Source organism: Parasteatoda tepidariorum, chromosome 3 (genome assembly GCF_982258835.1).
Source record: "Parasteatoda tepidariorum strain Cologne lab strain chromosome 3, Ptep-v5.0, whole genome shotgun sequence".
Classification (NCBI taxonomy): Eukaryota; Metazoa; Arthropoda; class Arachnida; order Araneae; family Theridiidae; genus Parasteatoda; species Parasteatoda tepidariorum.
The window spans coordinates 101,977,618-101,989,005 of NC_141757.1; the positions used below are offsets into that span (position 1 = coordinate 101,977,618).

The window sequence follows — 11,388 nt, forward strand, 5'->3', positions numbered from 1 at the left end:
ATATTCGAGAATTTCGCCTCGAACTATTAAGAATAAGTCCTACAACGTGAAGAAAGGGATTGAATGACGATTAACATTAAATGAAAAGTTATTCGGGGTTCTCCGTTTTTCTTTGCTCACTGTACACCAACCATGATGTGGATCGATAAAGAATTGCAGATTTGTATACAGTATATGCACAAACATTCTACTTTATTTACATAGATTTTACATAATTTCTGCTGAAATTTATTTAAAAAAATTCCCCTTCCACAAGATTAATGTTTCATAGTTATTTTGCGTATAGAGTGCATCCAGTCAAATGTTTTGCTTGGACATTAAACATTGCACAGATAAATGCAGAGAAAAAACGTCCTCGGCCTATTGAAGTGGACCATGGAGAATGTCGGGTTTTTAATAAACTGCAAGGAAGAATTTATAACTGAACTTCGAGAATTTTGTCAGATGGAATAATATATTCCATAGTGCAACTTTAATGGTACACGAATGCCTTGTTTTTTGTTATAATTACAGTTGAATACGAGAATTGAAAAAATGATTTGTTTTTGTTGATTTCAATATTATTTTTGAGTCAATAAGAATGTAAATTCCATTTTCAAGAATAATGATATTTTAAGAACATGAAAGCAGCATCTTTTTCTCATTTTTGGCTCATTCTTTTTAATTAAGACTTCACCTAAACTTCAATTACGCAATTAAAGGGGCATTTTTAAGGATTCATGTAAATAGTAACATCGTTGGAGGGAAGCTAAGGCCAAACAATGTTAGCATTTTGAATTAGTTGCATGCATAGTGATAAAAAGATTTTATACAATTTAAGCAACGGAATGTACCAGGAAAATGAAAGACAGTGGAATAACTTTAAGTCCAGTGTATTAAAATTGGTGCGCTACTCAAGTTGAGTTACTTGGTATCTGTGATGAACAATGGTTAGTCAATCCTGGAATATTTTCTGGATTTGGTGCTTAAAACTGACCATCTAAATAGCACACCTCTTTTTGAAGCCAAATCCTAGGTTTGCGTCAACTGGTCAACAGCATCCCAAGCTTTAAAAAAATAAATTTAGAGCTATTAGAGATAAATTTAGAGCTATTTTTCAAGAGCCATGCAGAATTGTTCTTGAAAAACTCCAACTAATGTGCATGTATCGCCAAAATTGACAAGGACATTCAATCTATATGCTATTTGATGCATAACTCTATGCTGTACATTTCACGAATGAACAACATATTCATATTTTTTTTTAAACTACCGTTCTTTTTATCAAAATTTCGTCTGTAGTGATTTTTTATAAAAACTGTTACATTGACTTATGCAAGTAATCTAGTTTCATATCTGTTTGAAAACAATTAAGGTTTTTTCCTTCCATTTTTTTTTTTTTTTAGATGAAGGTCTGGCAGAGAGAGAGAGAGAGCTTCCGCCTTGATAAAAATGACTCCTTGAAACTAATAAAGTTTTCAGTAGCAATAATGCCGGAACTCATTAATTAAGAAACTGAAAACATTTCCGTTGTATGTGTTCATTTAAGTTAGTCAATGATTTAAAGATTATTTCTTCTACTTATTTCTGTGCAAACCCAGGAACAAACTTGATTCGTATCATAAGATGTTTTTCATCTTACTTTTTGCAACAGCATACGCTCAAGGTAAGAGATGCTTAAAAATATTAAAAATTATATGAAAATAGCGCACACTATTTATCAACTGTACTAAATGCGTAGCAAAATTTAAAATATTTTGTTATAAATAGCATTACATAAACCAATGATTAATCCAGCATCATTTCTAATTATTTTTTGACGTAGCAATTTCAAGGTTAAAACTATTAGATGTGGTTAACAAGATAATGGAAACAATTCTATACTCACTCCCGAAGTAAACTGTTTTTCTTTCAGCAGCAAATGTTTCATGGCAAAACTGTTCTAACAATTTGAAAGACCATAGTAGCGTTTATAAATGATGCAATTTTTACTTGTAAATAAATCGGATTGACCAAAATAAGGAAAAGAATTTAGTAACTTCTTTCTCGTTTTAATATCAGCACTTTTGAAATCATTATGTTTTTCTTCAGCTATATTGAGTAATGAAAAAGGAAAGGAACGTTTAACTTATACGCTCATTAGTCGATGAAAAAAATTATGGATGGGTAAGATGGACAACATTTCTAAGAGCTTTAATGATGATCTTGTAAATGCTGCCAACTATTATGCCACGTAAAATATTCTTAAATATTTGATACTTAAGAAAAAGTGCTTACATATATTTTGCAATGACGTGTTTTCATTATTTTGATAACAACCTGTATATATTTTATCAATTATCCGCTAAGAGTAGAAGATTGTAGAATAAAAGTTTGAAATAATTTTCGATCAAATGACAGATATTACACTAAAAATTTTGCTGGAAAATACAGGGTAGCTACAAAATTCTGTTACAAATATCGAATCATTTTATTGCACTGATCTTAAATAGAGAATTATAAATACACAACTATGATGAACACTATAAATGGAAGTTTATTTTTGAAAAAATTAATTCGAATCCACCACTTTCCTTGTTGTTTACTAAAGATAATCATTTACGTCATTGTCCGATGCCGGCACGAATCGTTTTACGAATCATTTTAAGAGGTAATTTGTCCCGTTTACGTAATCAAGAAGCTCTGAGGGTGTCCAAACTTCTGTGTTGCTTAGCATTGACTATATATTGGCAACTAGAATCCCCCAAACACAATAGTCTAAAGGATTTAGATCCGATGAAGAAGGAGGTCACCCTTCTGGCTTAATAAATTTCGAAAAATAGACCTGGAGCTAAGCCTGTGCTGTTGTGGCTCGGTGTTGAAGTGCAGAATCTTGCTAAAATATGCAATCGATTTTGAGATACAATCTGTCAGCATGTGGCAATAAATGTGTATCTAATACTTCCTTTTTGTAATATTCAACATTGTTTTTTAACCCTTTATCGATGAATTTCAGAGGAAATAATTCTCCGTTAGTTGACACTGTAGCCTAAACCATTATAGAATTCTTGTTTTTAAAGCGTTGCACAGTTCGTACCATTTCAGGTGTATCATCAAAGGTTGCTGAATATACAACATTATTTTTAGCATTATATCTTTGTTCTAATCAAAATATTTTCTTGTCAGAAAAGAGTACTCTGTCAAAATATTTGGATTCTGGTTCAGCAATTTTTCACATTTTTGTCACCTTTTTAATTTTTGTGCAGTTTGTCAAACTTTAAAATTTTCTTTTAAGATAAAGGCGATTCTCCGACTCACGTTCTTTTCAGCAGCCATTTTATTAGCAGAGCGTTGTGGATTTCGTTGTATCTTTTCACGAATTCCTTTAATACGCACTTTTGTACGAACTTCCACCATCCTTTATGGGTCGATCTTTACAGTTATTAACATCCAATAATCAAATCAAAGTTCTATATATAAATGTTCTATTAAACCTAAGAAATTTTAATTGCTTAAAGATTCTACCTGCAGAAAATACGCAATCGAAAATCTGTTTAACCATCAAATTTTTTGATTCCGCTTTTAAATGTTATCTAAATGTTTTGCTTTAAGCAAAAGTTTGTTAAAAGATCGCTAAAACTTATATAAAGAGCCACTCACTGGAATAGAGAGACACAAATTGTTTTACTAAACGATTAGAATTAATTCCTATTTTTTGAGTGTCACAGTATTTGTCCTTAAAGCAAGCATTTTTATTATAACTCAATATCCAGTCAAACTCCGCTATGATACACTCGGAATGTAATAAACGCTTGGTTGCAGTTAACTATTTAAGTGGTCTCATACGAGTTGCTATTTAACTAACGTTATATCATATTCAAATGCCCTAACAATCTATATTACATAAAACGCTAATACGTATGTATCAATAAAACCGATGATATTTCTTTTCTCGCGTTGGCAACAGTTTTAATTTTTAATTGATGGGCTTCGGCGCGCAAGAGCACGTAGTGAGCATCATATGGCTAATCTATATTCTATAAAACGCTAATACGTTTTAATTGATAGGCTTCGGCGCGCAAGAGCACGTAGTGAGCATCATATGTCTAATCGGGTGAATTCTCACCGAATTATCAAAAATATTCTCCCAAAATTCTCTTCATCGAAGCCGATGCTTTACATCCGGCGTTCAGTACTATTTCATATTGTTTTACAACACATGGTTTTAGCCCTCTGGTGGGTAAGACTTTAAAACAAAACTTACAACAGTTACTTTTCTCAACAACTGAAATTTAGAATAGTGTGATTAAGAAAAATATGTGAACTGTTTGCGATTTCAAATTAATATTGAAATGCACAGGTTTAGAATTTTCTACAGCGAAAAGTTTTCGGAACTTCAGTGTTCAAAAAAGTGTACAAAAGCTAGACGTTAAGAACGTATCCAATGAGCGAGCAAAGCGAGCATCGAATTGCGAAGCAATCCGAAATGAACTGCAAAAGCAGTTCCGGGGGTTGGCGAGCGGCAGCGAGCAGGGGGCGTAGCCTCCTAGTATACTCTTATTTCATAAGGAATGCTTATAGTGAACTCAAATTTACTTTAAAATTACGAAAACTACCATGAAGAGAATGATTGATAAGAATATAAACAATTTCTTAAATAAGAACCATGTTTCTATAACCATTAAATCGAGAAATATTTAGGTGTGCAGTATTTATGAAGAATACGATTGTTATTTTTAAAGTAAATACTCGTCATAAAGTAATTGAGCGACATGTCCCCGTCAAGTGAGGTCATTGTATCCCATGGAATGCAGATTTCACTCATTGCATTCACTGTAAGGACTTCTCGATACTATTATTTTACTTATTAGATCACTTATGTTCTGATTTAGATTTAAATTTACAATTTATGGAAATGATTATTTAGATCTGTCCATTTCATATTGCTATTCAACTGTGTTCAAACGAGCTTGCTTTTGCTTCTTTATCTTCATCAGTTTTATTCCAATACACTATTTTACTTATTTATTTGTACATTTATCTGTAGAGACTCAGTTTCAATATGATAGTGAAAATGCCCTGTGCAAGGATTTTCCATATCAAACATGCAAGTTCCGAGGTAGTGAAAATTTTCCTGAAACTGAGAGAGAGGTTATCGAATATTGCAGGTAAAAGTTTAGGTCATGTCTTTCAAATAAAATGAATTAAAACTAGAATATATCAGACTTTTGATTAGTAATTTCTAAAAAAATTAGTTTGAACCTGAGACTCGATTATTGAACCAAGCGCGTTAATCTTCTTTGCTACTGAAACTTTATGTTAGTTTGAAAAAAATTCTTCTAAAATAATTTGAGATGTAAATAATAATTTAGTAAGAAGAATCTTCGAATTTAACCCTTCCAAATGCATGTCTGAATTTTTATTTATAATAATCTATACATAGTATCATTAATTTATATTTTTTATCATTAATTAATTTATCGCATGTACTTGTGCGATTTAGTCAAGTTGTTAAATGCGTGTACCTAAATTCAGATAAATGTCAAGGTGAGGCACTGCAGTCATATTTTCGCTTCTTTATTTACTAAAACAAAATATAAAACATTTATATTTGTATATTCTTTAAATAAATTTGCTGTTAATAACATGTAAATATAATTTATATTTCAGAGCGTTGGTCGATCACTCCAATTGTTGGTCAAATGTTCTTCGAGTCTGTGATCTTGGTGACAGAGCTCCATCCTTTCGAGAAGTCTATGATTCGGGTGTATTTATAGATCTTTGTAATAAGAAATACCCTCTATATAATGGTAATGATAGTACATAGCTTATACCAGTAATTTTATTAGTAAATTAAAGCAAAAGTCGAAGATATATTTTTTTGGTAACCAATAATGGATACTATGACAGATATCAACGAAGCATTGGATGACAGATGTTTCATCCTCAAATATATATATATATATATATATATATATATATATATATATATATATATATATATATATATATATATATATATATATATATATATATATATATATATATATATATATATATATATATATATATATATATATATATATATATATATATATATATATATATATATATATATATATATATATATATATATATATATATATATATATATATATATATATATATATATATATATATATATAATAATGGATACCTTCTCTTCATATATGGCGATGTCTGCAAGGCTATGGTTATGGTTAATTTTGCATCCTTGAAAAAAAAGATGAAAAAAAATACACAGATTCAGCAGATTTCCATAGTTTACATTAGTTAGCACCCTTATATACAGATAGCATACAAAATGCAAGAAAAAGAAAGAAAATAAAAGGGAAAAACATTTTTAAAGAAGTAATAAAAAAATGTAAAGAAGTTATTCTAAGAAAAAATTTAAAATTCAGATAACAAAATTGCAGAAATATATCTCATCGTCAGCTCACACGATTATATCCGCAAATATATATATAGGCCATTGATATTACGGAATAGCCTGTATAAGCTGTGATTAGATATTAAAATTATTATTTCCTCGTAATTCTATTACTTTAAGAGTTGATTACGCTAAAAGTATGCTAACTACTTTAGTAGTTAGTAGTATACTTTTATGCTACTAGTAAATATATATACAACTAGTATATATGCTAGTCGAATAGTATATATGCTACTACTAGTAGTCACATGCTACTAGTTAGTATTTGTTACTATGCAGTAGCTACTTCTAAAAGTGCGCTAAGAACTAGTTTTTACTAGTTCCATGAAGTTTCCACTCGAAGTCGTACCCAACCCTTTAAATGAGAATGTGTTTCATTTGAAATTTAAGAACGGAGAAGAATTAGGATTGTGTAAAGATACCAGAAGAAAGAAAAATGCTGATATTTCTTCACTTTAATTTATGAAACGAGTACATTTCTCTTAACTTTAAAATATATTTGAAACAACAGTTAAATGCAGACAAGAAATCAATCAGATGTAAAACAGAAAAATAAACGCGCTTCTTTTATGGAAAAAATGAATTTATTAATAATGTTTATTATTTCTTTGATAATCAATGAAAGTGTTTTACACTTAGCGAGATTAAAAACTGTGATTTATCCAATTTTATCTTACTTTTATCCGATAACTTTATTTCAATTGCTTTAAGTGTAATAGTTCGTTAATTTCTTTAAATTGAAAAAAAATACAAATTAAAAACAAAAATTATGTTTTATCAAAATTTATTACCACTTCAATTTAAATTACAATATTGTTTTAATTACAGCTTAAACTACTCTACAAATTAATCAGCTAAATACAGTTAGATACAGTGTGTTTTGTTTTAATTGCTCTTCATGTAAATTTTTAGATTTCATGCTAAAAATGAAACAAACTGAAAATGCAAGGGTTGCAAGTAAATAATAAAAAATCAGTCGCAATCAATATTAAATGATTGAAAAATCCGTCGCAAATCAGTATTAAAATAGGAACGATTTATCATACACTAAGCAATCTCATTTTCAGTTTGAAATAAAAGATAAGGCTTTAAAGTAATCTAAAACCAGTTATACTAACAAATGGTACTTAAATCCCGTTTATCTGAAAATGGTACTTAAATCCAATTTTCTGCAAATTGCGGATGCATTCCAGTTCTACTAAACCAACCAACTTGTATTTGATCATTTTACTCTCTAATTTACTGTTTTTGATCCAAAAAATGATTAGACAGAACTTTAAAACATTGTTTTGATGTTTTCTCACATGAACATTAATTTACAAATCCTGATTTCCTTAATTTTTTTTAGTTCACTTCGGCATGAATTTTAAAAGTACACAATAAAGGTATACCTTACGAAACATCTTTATACTATGCTTGTATTTCTACTTACCCTTAATTAGAGTTGATTATTTATTTTTCCTTTCAGTTCTAGCGGATAATGCAAAATGCATTGCAGATACTATAGATCATTTAAAGAAAAATGGGTTCTGCTTGAATCATATTGATGCCCTTGAACAAAAACCAGAATTTCGAAGCAAAATAGAAGATTTACACGCAGGATACGAAGGAGAATCAAGGATGCAGTTGGGAAATTGCGTGTAAGTTTAAATATTTCTTTTTTGACACAAACCGGGTCATATAATTAAAAGAATAAAGCTCAATGCTTTATTCTTAACGCATAAAGCATTAATCATAAAGCATTAAGTAAATAGCATTAAGCATAAAGAATTAGGCAAAAAGCATCAAGCATAAAGCTTTAAACATTAAGCATTAAGAATAAAGCATTAATCATGCAAGATTAAGCATACAACATTAAGCGTAAAGCATTAAGCGTAAAGCATTAAGCATAAAGCATTAAGCATAAAGCATTAAGCATTAAGCATAAAGCATTAAGCATAAAGCATTAAGCATAAAGCATTAAGCACAAAGCATTAACCAAAGTATAAAGCATTAAGCATACAAGATTAAGCATATAGCATTAAGAATAAACCATTAAGAATAAGGCATTAAGCATAAAGCATTAAGCATAGAGCATTTAATCAGCATAAAAAGCATTTAAGCAAAGCAATAAATAAACAAATAGTGAATGGGCATATTAGTAAATGTTAAATCATTGAAAGCCTGAATCAGTTTGTGAATAGAGAAAATGTATTATGCTTGAAACCATGGTACGAGAGTAACTTACCACATTTTATTATTATTATTATTAGTCATAAAGGGAACATGTGATATTTGACCCAGTTTGTAAGTGCTTAAAAAGCTCTTAAGGAAAATTAATATGCTTTTACTAATGAAATTAAATTATTAATGAACAATAAAACTCAAAAGCTAACAAATATTGTCAACTTGGAAATTTTATTGTAATAAATATAACACAAAAAAATACAATCTTGATTAAAAGCGGGCCAAACCTCCCATAATTCGTTTTTACGCATTATTTAGTTTAATTTAATCTTTTCATCTCTAAGTGTAATATATTTAACTTATATACTTCACAGGAGCAGTGTATTTCAAGTTGGGTGTTTAGGCATATCGCTAAAAAATAACTGTGGAAGAATGGCCCAGAACCTGATGTTGTGGGCTGTAGAGAAAAGTGGAATTCTGAAAGTTGACTGCAAAGAAGAATATGAAACAACTGTAAAAAAATTTGTGGATATTATGGAATTGGATATGCGAAAATGAGTGGTCCAAAAGGAATCAACTAAAATATTATTATCTATTGTTTTTTTGTTTTATTTTTAAACTGCATTAAAAATACATACTTCTCAAAATTATGGAAGAAATTATGGTAGCAAGAGATAGTTTGGAATTTTATTAAAACTATTTTTATGTGTACTATATATTCCCTACTTATGATAACCGTATTTCTATTTTAAAAATTGAAATTTTTTCATAGAATTTTAAAACTTTCAATTAGCTGAAACAGTTAATTGATGGGGAAAATTATAAGCGTTATGGTCGTTTTGACCATTCACTGGTAATATTTAAGAAAATTGAATTACATTTTCGGAAATATTTCAGAATAACATTGAAAAATACTTTAAAATATTTAAAATTTATTTCAGATATTTAAAGTACTTACTTAATCTATTTATTTTGAAAGTAATGGCACTGCTTCGTTCGTAGCACTTGGATACGCAAAAACACACTAAACTCTGTTGCAAGTTTAAAAAAAAACCATTATTCCAAGGGAGAGAGCCTGTTTGCATTAAATGCACGCCAAACGGATGACAAGCTCCCAGCGTAAACAAATACCAACAGCGCTAACACTTGAAACTATGTTGCACAGCTTTTTTTTTTGTTTGCTTCTTTACCATCAACAATAATCAATTAACAAGCAATAAGAATTGATAAAAATTATACCTAAAAATTGTAATAAATATACTTCTTTCCAGAAGTCTACGAAACTGTAAACTTTTTTTTAATAATTCTATGTTATATGTCATAAATATAACACGAATTAAATTTATGCCTGACATGTTTAAGCTTTGAAAGCTTTTATATTGCCTTGAAAAAAAAAACAATTTATAATTTTATTACGAAATAAAACGAAACACTAAGCAATCGCAAATGGTTACTATCTATGATTACTATTACGCGAATGATCCTATACTGCAATGATCTTTTCTAAACTTGAAAAGGAGTATAGATTATTTTTTTCCAAAACACTTGCACACAGTAGAATAAAGCTTATATAATGTTGCCATTTGTTAAAGATGTTAACAAATTTTCACCCGTTTGAAACTGCTGTCTTTTTTTAAACATCTGGAAACTTGATGTTGAATTGGCTCTTTGATTTTTAAAAATAAATTTTATCGTACCAAAAGACGTTTGCATGATTTATGTTAATTACCGGTACTAGATGTGATTAAATCTCCAAGACGGATAATATATTTACTCTCAATAACTTATAACGAGTTTATTATTAGAGCTTAAAGTCTAGATTTGTGATACCATCCCCTTCGCATTGGAAAACAAGCAATTCATAAAGTTTGGTAGAAATTTAGTAGAAAGAGTAATTTTGAATACACTATATTATTTTTTTTAACAATGAGTTACAGACAACTGCAAAAACAAAGTATTTTATTATTATTTTTATTCATTTCTAGAAGAATAAGTTTTTCAATGTAAAAAAGTTTTTTTTTCTTTTTGTTAAACGCTTCCTGATGTTTCTATATTTATGAGTTATTTTAAACTCCTGAAAAAAGCCAATTAGCCCTTTCTTTAAGTATAGATCTGTACTATATGATGCTTTGAAGTTGATGTATTCGTGTGATGAAACAAAATGTGCTTTACTTTTTACTTTTACTGTCTTAATTAAACATAGATAAAGTTGAATACATCAGTAAATATGCATTGCATTCCTTACTTTCTAATTTTAATATATATTTTTCTTAATATATACTAAATCTTGGGCAAAAAATTAAACCAATATAACATACATATTGAGGTTGATAATAAATTTTAAATAATGTGGAAAACTTATAATGTAATAAGTATGTGGAAAAATGTAGCCAATATATATTCATATTAAGGTTAAGCAAAATTAAACATAAATATTATTGAATACATTGTTGAATATAGAATGTGTTCTTTATTTACAACCCTTAATATATAAAGTCCCAGACGAAAATTGAAATAGAAATAATATGCATAGTGAGATTGAATTTTAAGCAGGAAAAAATAAATAAACTATCAAAATTTAATTAATTATGATTGAAGCAGGTGGGGTTCAAATCACTAAAGAACTGAAATAAACGAATCACAATGGTGAAACATCTTTAAAATTTATTTGGCTATTTAACAAGTTTTGATCTTCTAATGCCATCTTCCTCAGTAGTGGCGATTGAAATTCCAATTGCGTGAATAAATAATAATTTTCGAGCAAAAAACGTCCATTTTTTATTTTATTTTTAACA

General features: G+C 28.9%; 1 protein-coding gene across 1 annotated transcript; it reads left to right on the forward strand.

Annotated features, from left to right (window-relative positions):
• The first annotated feature begins 1,465 nt into the window (after positions 1-1,465).
• Positions 1,466-9,304, forward strand: LOC107454635 (uncharacterized). The gene is made up of 5 exons (XM_016071883.4): positions 1,466-1,645; positions 5,006-5,126; positions 5,629-5,768; positions 7,896-8,067; positions 8,968-9,304. The coding sequence occupies exons 1-5, from the start codon at positions 1,606-1,608 to the stop codon at positions 9,149-9,151; spliced, it is 657 nt and encodes a 218-aa protein (XP_015927369.1). The 5' UTR covers positions 1,466-1,605; the 3' UTR covers positions 9,152-9,304.
• The last annotated feature ends 2,084 nt before the right edge of the window (positions 9,305-11,388 follow it).

Bases quoted from the DNA above. Each gene is read 5' to 3' on its own strand.
- LOC107454635 (XM_016071883.4), top strand. From the start codon at position 1,606: ATGTTTTTCATCTTACTTTTTGCAACAGCATACGCTCAAG. The intron at 5,127-5,628 runs GTAAAAGTTTAG...TTTATATTTCAG, and splicing joins GAGGTTATCGAATATTGCAG to AGCGTTGGTCGATCACTCCA. The intron at 5,769-7,895 runs GTAATGATAGTA...TTTTCCTTTCAG, and splicing joins GAAATACCCTCTATATAATG to TTCTAGCGGATAATGCAAAA.